The sequence below is a fragment of the Pseudorca crassidens genome, chromosome 17 (assembly GCF_039906515.1).
Source record: "Pseudorca crassidens isolate mPseCra1 chromosome 17, mPseCra1.hap1, whole genome shotgun sequence".
NCBI classification, from domain to species: Eukaryota; Metazoa; Chordata; class Mammalia; order Artiodactyla; family Delphinidae; genus Pseudorca; species Pseudorca crassidens.
The window spans coordinates 80,215,462-80,236,718 of record NC_090312.1 but is presented as its reverse complement, the minus strand read 5'-3'; the positions used below and the strand labels follow the sequence as shown (position 1 = coordinate 80,236,718).

General features: G+C 39.4%; 1 protein-coding gene across 2 annotated transcripts in view; it reads right to left on the bottom strand.

Annotated features, from left to right (window-relative positions):
* Positions 1-21,257, bottom strand: part of BPNT2 (3'(2'), 5'-bisphosphate nucleotidase 2) — a 31,397-nt gene that overhangs the window by 6,984 nt on the left and 3,156 nt on the right. For both annotated transcript variants that reach the window (XR_010936518.1, XM_067712290.1), the window contains exons 2-4: positions 10,844-11,006; positions 9,666-9,761; positions 427-588 (exon numbers count right to left, since the gene is read on the bottom strand). Coding sequence is in view for 1 of the 2 variants with exons in the window: in XM_067712290.1 (XP_067568391.1) it covers positions 427-588; positions 9,666-9,761; positions 10,844-11,006 (421 nt within the window). In the remaining variant the exon portion in view is untranslated. The remainder of the gene's footprint in view (positions 1-426; positions 589-9,665; positions 9,762-10,843; positions 11,007-21,257) is intronic.

Genomic DNA, 21,257 nt, shown 5'->3' with positions numbered 1-21,257 from the left:
AGGGGTTGGCCGTTCTAGTAACACTTCTGATGATTCCTGGCACCCTGCTGCTAACTAAAGCGTCGTGATGTGCTGGATCTTTCTTCTTCTCCTTGCTATTCTTACAGTTAAACTAATAGCACAATTATTTCACCATCAGATCATATATATAACAACCATCAATGTCAGAAATATGCTTTTGTAGTATTCGAGGAACAGAAATCACCATTGTGAGACTGTTTCTATTGTGAGACTGTCTCTACCAAGGAGGCACGTATGACTGAATCCCACTCTCGAGATCACCAAGTAGGAGACCATGCCTGTCTTGAAAGCCCACTGTCCATTCTCACTTTCTTCCCAAGGATGGGCCAACCAAGTGTGCCTCCTGACATGGCCTTGGACCCACAGGGAACACTGCACAGGCACCGCAGGGGAGCAGGAACATACCAGCACCACCCGCCGGGATGATTGTGGTCTGGTTTCCGAAAGTCTGAAGAGCAACCTGCTTGACCATTCCTGAATGTGAGCGAGACACGACGATCCTCGGGGTCTTCTCGTTGTAAGAAGCGCGGGCTTTCACATTTGACCCATGGTCTACCATCGCCCAAGCTGGAAAGAAAATGTAACAGCCAGTAATGGCACTGAAGCTTTTAAAACCAGAACTCAAAGTACCAAGAGTGACTGAAAAAAAACTTCTTCCAAAGAATTACTCATACTTTTTTCCAAAACAGGAAGCTTTCATTTTCTGAGTACAAGAGTAACATGTTTATTTTTTTTTACAATAGTCACATATTAAAACAAAACTAAAAGAGGCTATGCAATCCTGCCCAACCAGAAACAGTGACTATTAACTCCTCGGCTTAAGAAAGCCCGGGCTCCAGAGCTCCCTGTAGGGCACTGCTGAGTCTTCACTGGGACCATGCTGCAACTCAACTTCTCCTCCCTCCCTCCCTCCCTTCCACAAATCTGATCCTGAGAGCACTCTCTAGTAAACATCCTGCACTCTAATCTCCACCCCAAAGTCTGATTCCTGGGCAACACAACCTGCGGAACCTACGACATAATTCAAAATTTAAAAACGACTTTTCTTCTATACTACCTTTTCGTCTGATATATTCATGGTTTCAATTATTTGTATATTGGCTCAATTTCCTAATGAGCTTTATAAATATAAAACAGCCAAAGAGGTAAAGGAGGCTTGGAGAAGACACGGAAACAAGGGTGAAGTCTCAAGAGCATACTGGATGGAGAACAACATCTGTTAGGACGTTTCTCTAAGAGAGACAATTTGGAAGACGGCAAAGAGGACTAAAAAGAAGGACGGGGTTGAAGGTAAGGGCCTTATTGAAACAAGAAAGGGTCAAACAAGAAAGAAAAAATGTGAAAACAACAAAAAAAGAGGCCTACTAATAAAGACAACGCCTTCCTCACACTAACATTAAAGAAAGCTCGTAAACCAAGAATTACCCAAACCTCTGTCCTGCTACCACCCTTCCCCCAATTCCACAGAAACTGGATCAAATAGATATAAGAAATATAGAACTGCAATGTCTATTGAAAAAGAAAAAAACATAAGGAATGACGACTAAAACATTTCAGGCTACTTGAAAATTTCTACAAAGCAGAGTTAAGACTATAATGCAACATTGCAACACAGTTAAAAATAAACAAGCAACAAAAAAATAAAAAGAATGCTATGGAACAAATAAAAAAGAACAAATCAGAAGAGGTAAATAAACAATAGGAAGATATGAAATGGGAACTCATATAAAACAGGAAATAAACTGAAGAAAAAAAAAAGGACAGGGCTTCCCTGGTGGCACAGTGGTTGAGAGTCTGCCTGCCAATGCAGGGGACATGGGTTCGTGCCCCAGTCTGGGAGGATCCCACATGCCACGGAGCGGCTGGGCCCGTAAGCCATGGCCGCTGAGCCTGCGCGTCCGGAGCCTGTGCTCCGCAACGGGAGAGGCCACAACAGTGAGAGGCCCGCATACCCCAAAAACAAACAAACAAACAAACAAAAGGACAAAATCATTAAAGGCTTAGTACTAAATCACAGGATACACAAGGGACAATAGAAATGCCCAAAAGCATAGAAAGCAATAAGAAAAACAAAAAATAAATGAGACAAGTAAACACATAAAAGGGACCAGAGTAAAAGTGATCCATATGGAAGCCAATGAAAGAAGAGTCAGCATACATACATTAGGAGTCCATGAAACAGAAAAACAAAGTGAAACAGAACTAATCTTTAAAATTATGATTCAAGAAAATGTCCTTGAAATGAAGAGAACCTAAATGTCCACATTGAGACATAATATGGAGACAACTGCCCAGAATGCCAACTCTGAATCTGAGATAAGTCATAGTTCTTTTATGAGACTCTAAAGATAATGTTCTTTGGCATTCCAGGCAAAAAGACCAAGCTACTTACAAAGAACAGAAAATCAGGTTATAAGCCTTTTTCTCAAGATTCAACACATGCCTACACAGATGTCACACCAGTTCAAGAGTTTATACCATTTAACCAAGAAAAAACGGTGTATAGTGGGTTGAATAACATCCTACCAAAGTTCAGGTCTACCCTGAGCCGTCAGAATGTGACCTCATTTGGAAATAGGGTCTTTGCAGATGTAAAGCTGAGGTCATAATGGATTAGAGTGGACCCTAAATTTAATGACTGGTATCCTTATAAGAAGAGGAAATGCAGAAATACAGAGACAAAGAGAATGTGAAGAAGGAGACATGAATTGGAGGGAAGTGTCTACAAACCAAGGCAGACCAAGGAATGCCTGGAGCCACCAGAAGCTGGAAGAGGCAAGGAAGGAGTCTTCTCTTGAGTGTGACACTGTCAACCACTTGAGATCAGACTTCTGGCCTCCAGAAATGTGAGAATATAGTTCTATTGTTTTAAGCCACCCAGTCTGTGGTAATTTGTTATAACTTCCCTAGGAAACAAATACAGTTTTAAAATACATATATTTTATAACTAGCCAAGTGGTCTTTCCAAGTGTCAACGCTATAGAAAAAGCTTTTCCCATGTAAGAACTCAGGTAATTTGGCATTCATGAGCTAGCTCTTCTAAAGTAATCTATTAGAGGACAGGCTTTATCCAACCAAAGATGACTGAGGAACTCTCAGCGGAAGTACTGCTGGTAAGCACTGAATAAGTGTAACTGTGGATTTAAGAGAAAGACAAAGATAGGAAAAAGGTGTAGAAATGTTACCTCATAGTTGATTACTGAGAGTTGAAGGACACCATTTAAATCTGAAGATTTGAATAGTGGAGTAGAAAGATAAACATCAAAAAAATATGATTGACTAACATGGGGATAGTTGGTCAAGAAGGCTAAACTAAGCTAATTTAATTGCTGCTGCTAGGAGAGAACCAATAGGTAATACCTGAAGAAGATGACTATATAGTGGTTATTTAAAGAGAAAAGTATATATTAAAGTGTTACTAAAAAATGCAACAACAGAAGAACAAATTAAACTTAAAAAATAATAACTGTAGTTTGAGTCACATTGAATATATAAAAATCCAGGAGATACGGATATTAAAGAGAGAGAGAGAATGCCTACTCTTGCCCCAGAATAACATCTGTTTGCACCGGAGGTGGTTTTTACCCTAACCCTAACTTGAAAAATTGGTAAAGGAAAAGAGTACAGTGTCTTTGAGTAGAAACAATGTTTTACAGTAAATAAATAACCCCAAGTTGATGGAGAACTTTCTCTACAGAACTTCAGCTGACATACGTAGAAAAAAACAACAGAATTGAAAATCCCATTTTACATCTTAAATAGATCTTAAAACTATTATATGGAAGGTTTAATGGAATCCTGATTTCAAATGATGCCAAAATCTCTCTCTAGATTACCTGCTGATACCAAGAGAATCACCATAATTTTATAACTGAGAAGTCTGGTCATGACACCTTAACCATCTTATTAACATCATTAATAGTGAGATGACACGTATGTAACATAATGTGATGCAGTAGGAAGTACATGAAGAGTACCTAAAATGTGTTCTTGAGAAAAATATTTAACCTTAATCCAATCAAGCCTCCAGACCTGTTACACTTTATAAGAAAAAGAAGATGAAAAATAAACAAGTTAAACAACAGCCTGGGAAAATAATGAGAAGAATCCAAGAGGCAGGACATTCTATGACAAGGGGCCTGATCTCAACAAGGCAATGTCTGGAGATAAGGGGGACTGGGGGCTGTTCTAGGATCTACATTAGAAGAATTTAACATAGCAACCTAACAACCAAAAGAAATGCTTGTCCTTGACTGGATTTTGGTCTGATGTAACAGGTTGTAAAATCCAATTTAGGAACAATTGGGGGAAATGTGACTACTGGGTCAATTATGGAATATTTCTTAATTTTATTATTATACTAATAGTACTGTTCTTGTTTAGAAACATGTTCTTTTTAGACATGCATATTGAAATATATAGGGGTAAAATGTCATGATCCTTGTAATTTTCTCTAAAGTACATAGGCAAATAAATAAATAAATGAATAAATGAATAAAAGCAAATATATAAAAATGTTATCAACTGTTAAATCTGGATGGAGTACATGAAAATTCATTATAATTGGGTTTTTGAATTATTCGTAATAAAAGTAAAATAAGAAATGAGAAGCAAAAAAATCCTCTAAATTCTTTTTAGAGATGATCAAAAAGTTTTATTAAGAAGTGAATTTACAATGCTGTATCTCTAGAGGTCAGTATTGTGTAAGAGAATAAAGACTATATCTCAGTAGATAGTACAAGAGTAATTTTAGATAAGAATTACTAATTTAATATTAAAAATATATATTTCAGATCACATAAACTCAAGACATTCAGTCATAACATTTATATCGACAAAATTATTTCAAGCCCCTTAAAAAAATACAGGAGGTGCTTAAATAAATATAAGCGATTGATGTTGATGATAAGGCAGCAGTGATAAGCTAAAACAGCAGCCAACAGAATATGTTTAGTCTATAAGACATGCTAACAAAAAGTCCAGTAGGAAATAGAAAGTGGTTGGTACTTTTCTACACATACTTCAGACATTATCACTTATTTTTATAGCTACAAATTTCCACTGAGTGGATATACTACACCTACTTGATATTACTTCATTAAAATATGTACTATTCTAGTATCTCTTGCTTTAAGTATTTCACTCAGTGAATTAATTCTAATTAAGTCTGAGAAGAATTTTGATCAGCTTTGTTCTAACTGTTGCCAGCAACAATAATATCTAGCTCCCATCATGGTCAAGTGTAGCTAAATTCTGGTAAATACACAATACTTGACAGTTTGTACTCTGCCAACATCAATATACAGTCTGGATGTGAAAACAATAGTCCCAAAGAGGGCACAAGCCAAACAAACCTTCGATCCAGGAATGGAAGGTCAACCCACACCTAATTAAGGGCGTATTGATTCTTTTGGAATGTTTGCTGACTAGAAGCACCTTATGTTCCTAAGCCTATGAGGGGGTATATCGTATATTCTGATGGAATAAAGGTTTTTAAAAATGGAGGTTTTATTATCGCCATTCTCCCTCCTAACATGAACAGATGTGGAGACCAGGACCTATCGGCCTCTCTGATATCAACTTTCTCTGCATTTTCTCTATCCCACTTCTAACTCTCTTTGGGCAGCAGGCTCTGTTGGCAGCTAAGCACGCCACGTGACATTTGGCCAATGAGATGAAGCGGAGGGCTTCAAAGTCAGTCTTTCCAAATAGAATATCTAAGATAGATCTTTTGTCCCTCTTCTTTGCCCTTTCTTCCTGCCTAGAATAGAGCCATGGTAACCGGAATCGCCCATTTTTGTGAGCAAGCAAACAAAATGCCACCTTCTAAGAAGAAAGAGCAGAAAGAGGAGTCAGGCATTTAAGAGGATCAGAAGCCACCGAATCACTCCTACCCTGGGCCGTCTTAATTAGGTGAGAAAAATAAAGCCCTTACTTGTCTAACTACTGCAAAGACGATTTATTTTATACGCAGCTAAAGGCAGTCCTAACTGACAGAAACAGGCATGAGGGACGCTGTCAGAAGAATGAGAGGATCTCAAAGACTTAAGCCCTGTACACAACCTTTATGTGCCTGTTTTCTCTTTTTTATTAAAAGAAAGTCACCTATTTCCTATTTTATATTCTTTCCAGAGTTACTTTGAGACTGAAATGAATTTATGTCAATACACTTCACTAACTGTGAAAATACTAAACAAATGTAAGATACTAATAAGGAGTGGATGGCTCTTACAGTAACATTTTACTGTATGGTTTTCTCGATGAGAGCTGCCTAAGGTCCTTTTCTCATCTACAAGAAAGACAACATTTTTCTCTGTCCCCCAGAGTTATCGAAAGGTTCAAATGCGAGAACATAAACTTGTAAACACCACACACGTGAGGACTCATGGAGTTATTATTCCGAAAGCGGTGTGATACACCATTTGCATGGAATTCCTGGGGTGGACTCCTCTGCTTTAGCTGGATGATCTTGAGGAACATATCAAATTTCTGAGTCTCATTTTCTCACCTGTAAGTGCAATGCTAGTAGTAACCGTGTCCCTCCCTCAGGAGCTGGACAAAGTGTAGCAGTACTGCTACATTACACGCCAATATCCACTCTCCCTGTGTTCCCTGAGGGACAGAGCCCCTGAATTTCAGCTTGGATAGCCACTGAAAATAAAGACTACATTTCTTCACCTCCCTTGTGGCTGGATTCCAGCTATGTTTTGGTCAATGGATGTGAGCTGAAGTGATGTGTACAACTTACAGGTCCAACCCTTAGTGGGAAACATCTTCCGCGTCTGCCTTCTAGCCCTCTCCACTGCTGCAAAGTGGATGAAGCAGTAAGCCATCCTCAGTCGTGCAGATGAGGGCAACTAACTTTAGTACAGCAAAACAGCAAGAGAATTTGTGTGAGAATTTGGTACCAGGGAGCTGCCATGGTCTGCTGACATACAGGCTGCTGGAGAAGAGAGAAATAAACTGTTTTGTTCAATCTCCTGTATTTTGGTACAGATTATTACACAGCTTCAGCTAGAAGTCTAACCTGTATAATAACTAACTTGGTAAGGATTAAATGAAATATGTGAAAGCAATCCATAAACCATTAAGCAATTATGTAATTAATCTTAAGGCACACTACCACAGTAATGGCATGAAGCTGCTGTAGCTCATCAAACTGTCAATTGAAAAAAACGACCTGAATTATGAAAAGGAGTTAAAAGGTCAGATACACAAAGCAGATTTCGTTTTGAAATGCAGAGCCAATCCTCACATATATGTTTAGCCTATCTCAGAGCAGCTAGAATTCGAGTACAAGGTTATTGTGCAAAGCAAATAATCTAGAGTAATAAAAAATTAACTTTGTCTCTATTTCTCTCCACTTGACAGACAGCATTTTTATGCAGTGTCAGCCACACCAACGAGACACGATGGATGAGGCTGGAGTAAACGATAAAACTATACGGATGCCCACTGTGTTAGTTTCCTAGGGCTGCCATAACACATTACCACAAACTTGGTGGCTTACAATGAGAGAAATTTATTTTCTCACAGTCTGGAGGCCAGCAAGTCCAAAATCCCGAAGGTGGCAGGGTTTGTTCCTTCTGGAAGTTCGAAGGGAGAGTCTGTTCTGCGCCTCTCTCCTAGCTTCTTGTGGCTGCCAGCAGTCTTTGGTGTCCCCCGGCTTGCACGCATCACTCCAGGCCCTGCCTCCTAACACATCGTCTTACCCCTGGTATGTCTGCGTGCTCTCTGTTTCTTCTAAGGATGCTCGCATTGGCTTAAGGGCCCACCCTAATGCAGGATGAGCTCATGCTGATATTTACCTTAATTACATCTGCCAGGACCTTATTTCCAAGAAAGGTCACATTCTGAAGTTCTGGGTTGTTATGAGTTGAACTGTTTTCCCCCGAAAGATATGCTGAAGTCCTGACCCCCAGCACATCAGAACCTGCCTCTATCTGAAAACAGGATCATAAGTTACTAGCAGATGTAATTAGTTAAGATGAAGTCATGCTGGAGGAGGGTAGGCTCTTAATCTACCATGACTGTGTCTTTATAAGAAAAGACACACAGACACAGACACGCAGGGAGACACAACACACACCGATGACAGAGGCAGAGACTGGATTTATACCAAGAAACCCCGGGGATTGCCAGCAAACTACCAGAAGCTAAGAGAAAGATATGGAAGGATTTTTCCCTGTAGGTTTCAGAGAGCATGGCTCTGCCCACACCTTGATTTTGGACTTCTAGCCTCCAAACCTGTGACAGACTATATATCTGCTGTTTAAAGACACACTGTTTATGGGATTTTTAATGGCAGCTCTAGAAAACTAATACAGGGATAGATGTGAATTTGAAGGAGACATTATTCAGCCTACTATAACTGGTCATCAGGGCTGCTTTCAATACTGGCAAAGTAGATACTGTCCCCATCAAGAACTTCATCATCGGGCTTCCCTGGTGGCGCAGTGGTTGAGAGTCCGCCTGCCGATGCAGGGGACATGGGTTCGTGCCCTGGTCTGGGAAGATCCCACATGCTGTGGAGCAGCTGGGCCCGTGAGCCATGGCCACTGAGCCTGCGTGTCCGGAGCCTGTGCTCCGCAACGTGAGAGGCCACAACAGTGAGAGGCCCGTGTACCGCAAAAAAAAAAAAAAAAAAAAAAAAAAAAAGAACTTCATCATCTTAGAGAACACTGGAGTCAAGAGGGCCATAATCCTAGCCTCAAGTTTTTGACGGGAGTTACCAATTAAAAGTATGAGGATTCCCTTCAAACTGTCAGCAATACTGCTTATACCACTAATTGTTTCCCTCCACTTCACCACCCTGAAAATTCATGGTGTCATCGTGGACTTGTAACCCAGAGTGCACACCATCACTGATATCTGGAAGACCATGACTAGCCTCTCTGGCAAAGTGCAGATCCCAAAATGTCATCCCAGGATTCATTAGCTCTGACAAGGCTTTGGGCAAGGTCATTCCTGAGCTGAATGGCAAGCTCTTTGGCATGGCCTTCCATATTCCCCCTCCCAACACGACTGTCATGGATCTGACCTGTCACCTGCAGGAAGCTAACAAACATTACTACATCAAGAAAGTGGGGAAGCAAGGGTCTAAAGGAGCTCGGAAGGGCGTCCAGAACTACAGAGGGATTGGCCTGATTATGAAGACTTTCACAGTGATACGACCCAACTGTAATGCTGAGACTGGCACTGCCCTTAACCACCGCAATATGAAGCTCATTTCCTGATATGACAACAGGTTGGGCTAAGTCCACTTCACGTGGATCTCAGAATGTACACAGAATCCAATGTGTAAGAGCCCTGGACCTTATCCCCAGCAACAGCATGATAGAAGCAGAGAGGAGCTCAGCTGCTGGGGAGTCCATGCCCAGTTGTATTCCCCGACACACTAAGAATCGTTCATCTTCATTTAACACAGTTTCTGTTCTCTGAACAAGGTTTAGAAAGCTCTGCTTTGCCATATATTATTAGTACCAACAATAAAATCCTCACTGTATCCAGGGAGGGGGTGAGGTAGGGTAGGGGACTGACTTGAACAATTACTGAGCCACAGCTGAGATTCCAACAGGACAGTAAATACTACAGACAAATGGTTTAATAACATTAACTCTTGGAAGCTCTAGCATATTTCTTACCTGTATATTCAGAAAATGGCTTATGTATTACTCCTAGCACAGGTTTACCATTTACAGCCACACACACCATAGTAGTAACATACTTTCGAAGATCCTCTACAAGAAAAAAAAAAATCCAATAATAAAAATTATTATTAAAATAATTTTAGGATTGAATTTAAAAATTCAATTTTTAAAGCATTTAGAATTTTAAAAAGCATTTAGAATAGTCCCTGTGCAAGGGATGTGCTCACTAAATATCATCATTATTATATCATCAAATCAATTGCACTCTAGGAAAAACTCTTTACAAACAAACCCCTCAATATTCCATATTTCTACTATTTCTGCAAAATATTGTTTTATAGTTTCAGTTACTATCAGATATACACACCTAGTGTCTTCTCCCTGTTCTCCAAATAGTTCTCTACTGAGTGTCTGTTTTGGGCCAAGTTCCGTACTTAAGCGCTAGACTGCGAAGGTGAAAAAGCAGAAGCCTCCAGATTCAGAGAACGTACCGTTTAGAAGAACTGATATACAAGCAATCAACTTTTACGCACCAAGAGAACAAAGCAAACACAGAACATTATATATCTCTGTGTAAGAAATAGGGACTGAGAGAAGATCCACAGAAGTGAAACAGGAGCTAGGACTAGGTGAAAAGAACAGCAATAGGAGGTGGGAGAAGTAATTCTGTTTTGCTGTTTACTTGCTCCCTGGGTGCCTAGGATTTACTATCTTGAATTCCAAGAACAGATGCATATGGAATAAAACCTAAATTCCAAAAATCACAAGTGAATATTGTATTCTGGCTATATAAATAAATACCTCAATAACGAGCACCTCAATAAGTAAATCAATATGTAAATCAACACTTCAATAAACTGGGGTCCGATAGGAACTATTTTGTTGCTGTGACTGCTAGAAACTTCCCTTCACTAAAGAATCAGTGACACAGTGAGAGGAGGATGCCATAATACAGTGATCTGAGAGAAAAAAAAGGTTGAGAATAATTGATCCACTCCAGAAGATGCACACCACAGTGCTTTAATCCAGCTCTCCATCTTAAAATCTAATTGGAAAAGTTGTGTCAGGCTGGTAAAGTACTTACCACCAGGAATACACCACCTGCCCTTGTTCTGGTTCTCCGATACATAATGGCAACATGAAGTCTGAGATCAACTTTAATTTAAAATTACCAGTATATTCCTGTGTAGCATCAAGTGGGTCAATCCAGACAGTAACACTCTCCGCTGGCACTTCCTGAGGAGTGGCTATTTCCGTTAGGATGTCCTCAGGAATCTTACGATCCCATAAGATAACCTCCTGATCAGCTGCGTCCACGTGTTCCTCAGTATTTATCTGCATTAAAAAGAATTGACAGTTAGAAAAGTTTTAAAGTTAGAAAAAAATTACTACCTGGAAAAAACAGAATAGAGAAAAACAATTCAGACAAAATCCCATAAATTGAAAGTAGATAAATATTTTTATTTCAAGGAATGCCAATGAAAAATGAAAATATGTAAGAAATTCCAGCGACATTGTCTTCCAGTGCTTTCCAATCTAATATTCGAAATTAGCTTGTTGTGTAAGCAGGACAGAGAATCTAAACATAGAGAAATATAAAAAGAAACTAAACATCAAGGAAACAAGCTATTTAAAACTTGATAATATTTAGGAAAAATAACAGATCTAAACGTGTGAAAATGGACTGACAATATTATGGAACACTGAACACAAGTAACTATAAGAGTCAGAAAGAGAAAAGTGACAATAGACTTAAAATTATGCCTTAAAAACAATATGACTTAAAAACAATGATAAAGATGTCAATTCTCCCATCTGTAAACTGCAGATTTAAAGCAACTTCAATCAAAATCCCTACACTTTTTTTAACCCCTTCTTGGAAACAGAACAATCCATTTTGGGGAAAAGGAAAAAAAAATATATATGATATATCATGATACATATATGACATATATATATATGTGTGTGTGTGTATATATATATATATATATATATATATATATATATATATATATATATACACATATATAAATATCATGGTGGGGTGACTTTCCTTGACATATTTTGGCTTTTTCCCCCAGCTTCACTGAGGTATAATTGACAAAGCTGAATGTATTTAAAGTGTACAACATGATGAGGTGATATACACATACATTGTGGAGTAAGTACCACAATTAAGTAAATTGACATATCTACCACATCATGTATTCACTTTTTTCTTTTGTGGTGAAAACACTTAAGATCTACTCTTGAAGCAAATTTCATGTATATAATTCAGTAATATAAACCACAGTCACCTTGCTGCACATTAGATCCTCAGAACTTATTCATCTTAGTTATAATTGAAAGTTGCTTTTTTTTTTTTTTTTTTTGCGGTACGCGGGCCTCTGACTGCCGTGGCCTCTCCCGTTGCGGAGCACAGGCTCTGGATGCGCAGGCTCAGCGGCCATGGCTCAGGGGCCTAGCTGCTCCGCGGCATGTGGAAACTTCCCGGACCGGGGCATGAACCCGTGTCCCCTGCATCGGCAGGCAGGACTCTCAACCACTGCACCACCAGGGAAGCCCGAAAGTTGCTTTATTAAAAAATAAATTTATTTATTTATTTAAATTTGGCTGCGTTGGGTCTTCATTGCTGTGCACGGGCTTTCTCTAGTTGTGGCGAGCAGGGGCTACTCTTCACTGCGGTGCGTGCGCTTCTCATTGCGGTTACATATAAATGTGATACAATATTTTACTTTCTCTGTCTGGTTTATTTCACTTAGCAGAGTTCCCTTCAGGTTCATCTATGTTGTCCCAAATGGCAAGACGTCCTTCTTTTTGAAAGTTGAATAGTATTCCACTTTAGGTGTGTGTGTGCATCGCATTTTCTTTATTCATTCATGCATAGATGGACACGTATCTATCCGTTGTTTCCATATCTTAACTATGACGAATATTGTTACAATGCACTTGCGAGTACAGGTATTTCCTCCAGATACTGATTTCATTTCATTCAGATATATATCCAGAAATGAGACTGCTGGATCATATAGCAGTTCTATTTTAAATTTTTTTTGAAGAACCTCCACACTGTTTTCCATAATGGCTGTACCAATTTACATTCCCACCAACAGTATGAAAGGTAAGAGCTCCCTTTTCTCCACATCCTTGCCAACACTTATCTCTTGTCTATTTGATAAAAGCAATCCTAACAGGTGTGAATTCATGTCTCATTGTGGTTTTGATTTGTATTTTCCTAATGATTAGTGACGTTGAGCACCTTTTCATATTATCAGATGGCTAATTACATGTCTTCTTCGGAAAAATGTCTATTTAGGTCCTTTGCCCATTTTTTAATTGAATTATTTATTTTTTGCTACTGAGCTGAGTGACTTCCTTACATGTTTTAGACATTAACCCCTTATCATATATATGGTTTGCAAATACTTTCTGCCATTCCATAGGTTGCCTTTTCATTTACTTGACTGTCTCCTTTCCTGTGCAAAAAGCTTTTTAGTTTGATGTTGTCCCACTTGTTTATCTTTGCTTTTGTTTTCCATGCTTTTTGGTGCCTTTTCCAAAAAAAATCATTGCTAAGACCATGCTAAGGAATTTTAGGTTTTAGGTGTCACACTTAAATCCTCAGTGTATTTTGAGTTAATTTTTGTTGTGTGGTGTAAGATAAAGGTTCAGTTTCATTCTTTTGCATATGGATAACCAGCATTCCCAGCACCATTTATTGAAGAGTCTATCTTTTCCCCATGGTGTGTTCTTGGCACCTTGTCAAAGATTAGCTGGACGTATATGCACTGGATTATTTCTGAACTCTATATTAAATTCCATTGGTCTATGTGTATGTTTTATGCCACTATCATATTGTTTTGATTACTATAGCTTTGTAATATAATTTGAAATCAGAAAGTGTGATGCCTCCAGCTTTGTTCTTGCTTGGCTACTCAGGTCTTTTGTGGTTCCGTATGAATTTTAGGATTGTTTGTTCTAGTTCTCTGAAAAATGCCATTGGAATTTTGATAAGGATTGCACTGAATCTGAAGACTGCTTTGGGGAGTACAGATATTTTAACAATATTAATTTCCCCAATCCAAGAACAAGCAATCTCTTTCCATTTATTTGTATCTTCTTCAATTTCTTTCATCAATGTCTTTCAGTTTTCAGTATACAGGTCTTTCACTGCCTTGGTTAAATTTATTCATATTTTATTGTTTTTGATGTTATTGTAAATGGGATTGTTTTCTTAATTTCTCTTTCAGATAGTTCACTGTTGTTAGTGTACAGAAATATAACTGATTTTTGCATGTTGATTTTGTATCCTACAACTTTACTGAATTTGTTTATTACTTCAAAAGTATTTTGGTGGAGTCTTAAGGGTGTTCTATATGTTAGATTGGCTCATCTGCAGAGACAATTTTACTTCTTCCTTTCTGATTTGGATGCATTTTATTTGTTTTACTTACCTAATTGCTCTGGCCAGGACTTGCAGTACTATGTTGAATGGATGTCGTAAAAGTGAGCATCTTTGTCTTGTTTCTGATCTTAGAGGGAAAACTAAAAGCTTTTCACCACTGAGTACATTAGCTGTGGTCCTGTCATATATGGCCTTTATTATGTTGAGGTATAGTCCTCCTATACTTAATTTGTTGAGAGTTTTTATCATGGAAGTATGTTGAATCATACGATTTTTATCTTTCATTCTGTTCAAGTGGTATATCACCTTGATTGATTTGCATATGTTAAACTGTCCTTACATCCCAGGGGTAAATTCTACTTGATCATGCTGTTTAATCCTTCAAATGTGCTGTTGAATTCAGTTTGCTAGTATTTTGTTGAGAATTTTTACATGTATATTCATCAGGGATGTTGGCCTGTAATGCTCTTTTCTTGTAGTGTCTTTGTATGACTTTGGTATCAGGGTAATGCTGGGAGTGTTGCTACTTCTTCAATTTTTTGGAAGAATTTGGGAAGGACTGGAATTAATTCTTCATTAAATGTTTGGTTGAATTCACTGAAGAAGTCATCTGGTCCTTGGATTTTCTTTGTTGGGAGACTTTTGACTAATGATTTAATCTTACTAATTACAGATCTGTTCAGATATTCTATTTTTTCCTAGTTCAGTCTTGGTAGGTTTTTGTTTTAAGGTATTTATCCATTTCTTCTAGGTTATCCAATTTGTTGGCATATAACTGTTCATAGTAGTCTGTTATGATCCTTTGTATTTTGCAGTATCAGGTGTAATGTCTATGCTTTCATTACTGATTTTATGTATTTGAGTATTCTCTTATCTTAGTCTTGCTAAAGGTTTGTCAATTTTACCTTTTCAAAAAACCAGATCTCAGTTCATATTTTCTATTGCTTTTCTAGTCTCTTATTTCTGCTCTGATCTTTATTATTTCCTTCCTGCTGCTAATTTTGGGCTTAGTTTGTTCTTCTTTTCCTAGTTCCTTGAGGTGTGAGTTAGGTTATTTGAGATTTTTCTTTTTTCTTAATGTAGGCTTTTTTCTTTTTTTGTATAAATTTCCCCCTTGGAACTGCTTTTGCTGCATCCCATAAGCTTTGGTATGTTGTGCTTCCATTTTTGTTTACTTCAAGATATTTTTTTTCATTCCCCTTTTGACTTTTTCTGAGTGTTGTTTAGTTTTCACATATTCGTAAATTTTCCAGCTTTCCTTCTGTTACTGACTTCTAGTTTTACATCATTGTGGTCACAAAAGATGCTTGATATGATTTCAATATTCTTCAATTTGTTAAGACTTGTTTTCTGGCCTAATATGTGATCTATCCTGGAGAATATCCTATGTGAGTTTGAGAAGAATGTGTATTATTCTGCTGCTGCTGAAATGTTCTGTATATGTATGATAGGTCCATTCAATCTATGGCGCAAGTCTATTATTTCTTTCTTGATGATCTGTCTGGATGATCTGTAACTGAAAGTGGGGTACTGAAGTCCCTACTATTGTGCATTGCTCTCTTTCTAGCTTCAGATCTATATTTTCTTAATATATTCAGATGCTCCGATGTTGTGTGCACAGGTATTTACAACTGTTATATCCTCCTAATGAAATGACCCTTTTATCATTACAGATTGACCTTCTTCATCCCTTGTTATAGTTTGCTTTATCTCAATCCCCTAAAGCCAGGCCAAGTGCCGAGAGCTTCTCATTTGTTTTCTCTAGGGTGGTGTCCTGAAATGCTCAAGTCTGTGAGCCTTTTCCCCATCCCAGAGTCATGGTGACTTTCTGCATTTGTTCACTAGCCATCTGCAAAGGCTTAATCTCATGGTCTGTGGAAGCATGTGCCAAAATCAGGCCAAAGCGGGTGGGTGGTGTAGGTGAGGCATGTATTGTTGGGGGTGTTCACAGGCCATTTAGGGGGGTTTGCAGGTAAGGAGTCCCCAGTGGCTCATGGGCAGGCTTCCTGACGGCATTTGCAAAGAGGTTAGTAGCATCCGTTTGATGAGTTGAGTCCTGACTTAGGTGCTCCCACAGTTTCTCCCAACCCCTCAGACTTGCAGATCACCTCAGTAATCTAGGTGAGGTGAAAAAAAAGTAGGCCTTTTGGCCAGTGTCTTGCATGGCTAGAAAAGCCAGGCACTCACTCACACACTCCTGTGGGTGAAATCACAGGCTGAAGGGGTCTCTCTCTCTCCTGGCACTGAGCTGTGTTACCTTGACAGAGGGGCAACGTAAGAAAAGTGAAAATGTTCCTTTTACCCTCTTCGATGCATCTATTTTTGGATTTTTTTGTCTCAGTAATGTGCTGAAACTTCTCTGCTGGACTCCCAGACTCCCACAAAGAAACTCTTGTCTGTGGGTGACTGCCAAAATCAATGTTCCATAAGGGAATGACAATAGAGAATTCCTATACTACCATCTTGCAAATATCACTCCAAAGTATTTTGGGTAGAGAGCCCATGCTCTTAATGACAATGCTAGGCCACCTCAGTGAATGAATGCAGCAGTAAGAACATGCAAAAACCAGAATAAACTTAAAACAAATAATGGATGTGACGCCAAGAAAAGAGAAGCAGTTCCTGGGTCTTGATCACTCCAGTTTTACAAAAACGGTAGTGCCAAGTCTGAGTAGCAACGACTGTGCCTTTTTTTTTTTAATTAATTAATTTATTTTTGGCTGTGTCGGGTCTTAGTTGTGGCACACAGGATCTTTCATTGCGGCACATGGGCTCTTTGTTGCTATGCATGGGTTTCTCTCTAGTTGTGGCGTGCGGGCTCCAGAGCACACAGGCTCTGTAGTTGCAGCACACAGGCTTCTCTAGCTGTGGCGTGCAGGCTCGGTAGCTGCAGCGCGTGGGCTTAGTTTCCCTGTGGCATGTGGGATCTTAGTCCCTGACCAGGGATCGAACCCGCGTCCCATGCCTTGGAAGGTGGATTCTTAACCACTGGACCACCAGGAAAGCCCTATCACTGTGCCTTAATGATTAAGATTTTTGTTTGGAGTTCATCAGCTTCTTCATATTCTTTCAACTGAGTATGTGCTAACAAGTTACAGAACTTTATTTGAAGAGATTTTCACTGAGAGTCAGGTAAGGGAGAAACAGAGTAAGAGAATAAGAACATCAGCACAATTACCTGATCTGTTTTTGCACAACAGCTATTTGTTACCTGCTACTACCACGTCACACCTACAAATTTAATAAACACTCCCACCATTGTAGACAGCCTTACCAACAGTTGTTAAAGTCAAAACCAGTAAGTCTTCCTCAATTATTTTCCACATTCCACCAGCCAGTAAGCCCTGGAAGTTCTAGCTCTCGATTCTAAATATCTGTCACTATGTATACCAAGAAATATATCCTAGTTTGAACCACCCTCTGTCTCTCACTCGGATTCCAAAAATAGCCTTTGATTGCTCTGCCTCCAATCGTGCATTCACTGATTCATTCATTCATTCAACAACAATTTAATGACTACATATTCTAAACTGCTTTGGGCAAGGGAATATAATAGTGAATAAAAGAGATCAATTACTGCCTTTCTGAAGCTTCACTTCTCAACCCAGCAACCTGACATCTTCCTAAATCACATCATGTCACTCCCTGCTTAAAACCTTCCAATGGTTTCTCATTACATTGAGATAAAATCCAGACTCCTTACCATCACCTACAAGGTTAAGTCCAGGATGATCTGGCTCCAGTAACCTTTCTCTATTTGCGCCCTTATTTACTACACTCCAGACTCACTTGCCCTCGTCTGACCCTCTGGCCTCAGGGCCTTTGCACCTGTACTCTTCGGTTCATCTACACTCTCCCCAAACCTCCGCATGATGGTCTGCCTGCTTCTCGTCATTCAGTTCTCAGCCCCAAAACAGGGCCCCAGAGTGGCCTTCCCTGACCACCATGGCCAGAGCAGGGCCCCACCCCACCCCACCCCTCTCCCCACAAAATCTTATTCTCTTCAAAGCCCTCATTAGTATCTGACGTATGTGTTTATATGTTTACTATCTATCTTGACTCACTCGAACATAAGTTCTGTGAGTTCAAGGACCCAGTTTCCTTCATTACTATAGCTCTATCCCCAGTGCCCAAACCAGGGCCTGGCACAGTAGGTGCTACATAAATACTTCTTGATTGACAACATTATTCTTCATCAACGCAGTTTCATTTCTTCCCTGTAAGACTTTCCACTCAATCTACTCTCATCACTACTGCCTATCTGTCTCAGTCCTCACCAAGGAATTGAAGAATAAGAAATCAAGATCCTAAAATACAATTAGTGCCATTCATATGACAGTTCAGTTACTCTGGGGTCAAGGAAACTTTTGGTTAGTGCCTTAAGAAGGTAGCATTTACTGCATTTCTCCCTAAATCATTATATCCTAATAAGTTTTTAGATATAATGCTTCACACTGTGCTTTCAGTAGGCATTCAATAACTATTTTCTAAATGGATATATATAGCTCTCTAGCTGTCCTCTTCTCCTTTTACGTAGAGAAGCCTTTTACTGCCAGCTATTACCTCTCAAATATATCCCTATAAATAAACATGCTCTGGTGTCTCACACTTTAAAAAGAAACATATGAAACAAAAAATCCACAGAACCTTCTCTTAGTCCCACATAATACCCTAGCCAAGTTCCTGAGAGCCCAATTTCTCGAAAGACTTGTCTTTACTTAATGTCTCCATTTCCTTACTTCCCATCGTTTTAAATTTTGCTTCCTTCTCATCAAGACACCAAGAGAACTCTCATCTAATCTACCAATGACCTGCACACAGAGCCATTATAAAGAGTATGTGCTCTACATCAGATTGCCTGAGTTACATTCCAGCTCCTCATTTTACTGGGTATGTGACTTACCTAGGCTAGTCACTTAATCTTTCTGAGCTGCAGTTACCTTATTGCTAAAAGTGGGTGATACATACACCTTCCTATAGGGTTCTTTGGGTGAATCAATGAAATACAATAGGCAAAACAAACAAACAGTGCAGTGCTTAACACAGAGTAAGCACTCCATAAAAGCTGGCTGCTAGTATTCTTACTAAATGACGATTTTCAGTTTTCGTTATTCTTGGTCCTAGGCCCTGATCTTCCCTTTCACACTGTATTCTCTCCCGAAGCACCCCTGTCCAAAACTGGTTTCAATTAATATTACAACATTGATGACTCACAAATTTATATTTCTAATGCAAATGTCTCTTCAGAGCTTAAGACCCATATATTCAACTACCACTTTAACAAGGCCCCTTGCACCTTTCAAAGGCACCTCTAACTTAACAAGTCTAAGACGGCATATTCATAATGTGCCCTCTTGCACTTGTCATCCTCCACTGCCCTTCACCACCAGCAAAACGCCAACTGTGAAAGCCAGAAACAGAAGTCATTTTTGACACACATCCCTAGAAATTCTCTCATATCCTTCCACATATATCCTCCTCTCTACAACCATGACCCCCAATTCAAAATGCATCATCTCTCACTTGAGAAAGCCTCCTAACTGGTCTACCCCCTCCAAACCATTCTCTAAGCATCTACACCATGAGCTCTTCCAACCTTTAAAAAACTGTAGTTAAGAGTACACTTTATTTGCTACTCCTATGCTGCCTTATATACAAAATTATACAGACCTGAGATAATTCCCAGACCATTAAGTGAATCTCTGTGAGCCTAAGATGATTTTCTACCTGTGTAACCTTTGGCAAATTATTTAGCCTCTCCAAGCCTCAATTTATTTACCTGCAAAATGGAGGTAATAGCACTTAACCTCCTACGTTGTTGTCAAGAGTAAATTAATAATGGTAAGAAAAAGCTTAATTCGGGGCTTGCCACTTACCGAGGACTAAATAAATGTTGGCTAGTAAAACAAGCTGAGTATAGCTTTCCCATTGCCTGAGTTTGGGTCCTCATCTCTCCAAAGTCTAGTTAAACAGTCTCCTAACTGGTCTCACTCACCTCTCAATGCCCAAAGCCCAAACAAAGTATGGCATCGTGTAGGCTTCAAGAAAAGTCAGGTAAGTCTGGCCTTCTTTTAGTACTCTAGGATTAAACTAAAGATCAGGTTCAAACTTCTTTGAGATTAGCACAGGATCTAGCCTCTGCGTACCTTCCTAGTTTCTTCCACAGTAAGTCTTCCATGTGCATCTGTTTCAAGTTCATCAGGCTACTTGAATTTACTACACTACCACCTCTATACCGCCTGCTCCTTTGAACTTGGTTTTTCTCTGTCTGTGATGCTTATGTCTGTACTAATTATCAAATTACTAGTTACCTCAATTTTATAGAAGAGGAAACTGTCGCCCAAAGAAGTTAAATGACTGGTCAGGATCACCTAGCCTGGTGACAGGACGAGACGTTAAGGCAAGTGTTCTTTGCACTATATTAGCACTTCTCAAACTTTTCCAGTGAGTACTCCTGTTGAGAGAGAAGAGTCTCTCATCCCTGTGGTCAAGGAAGGCACAGACCCAAGACTCCTACCAGCTTGAAGTATCATGCTTTATCTTCAAATAAATCACTGTCAAAAACTTTTAACAAATTGAGGACAGGAGCCCCTTAAAAAGAGAGTTCCCTGTACATTAAACCAAAACTATAAATCTAAATGCGTTCTGTAGTGCAAATCCACTCCAGAAAACTATCTTCAGCCTTCATTTTCACCATTATCCACAAGCATACAATGAGAGACAGTGTCATACAAATGGCTGCAGTTACTATTATTTTCACACCATGAAATCAAGCATTGCCAACGTGTTTAGGAAGAGGAGAAAGACTGCCCTGAGAACTCTCCCAAGATCCCAAACGTGAGAAAGACTGAAGGCAAAAGGGAATCCAGAGATCCTAGGCCAAACTTGAGTTTTCTTAGGACAGCATACGCACCTTTTTTTTATTTTTGGCCACGCCGGGCAGCATGTGGGATATTAGTTCCCCACCTGGGGTCAAAGCTGGGTTCCCTGCGGTAGAAGCGCCGGAAGAGGGGAGTCTTAACCACTGGAACACCAGAGAAGTCCAACATGCACTGCTTTAGAGCAGGGCTTCTCAACCTCGGCACCAATTGAGAAATTAGGCCAGATAATTCTTCATTAAGGGGGACTGTTCTGTGCATTATGGGATGTTTTTCCTCTACCTACTAGATGCCAATAGCATT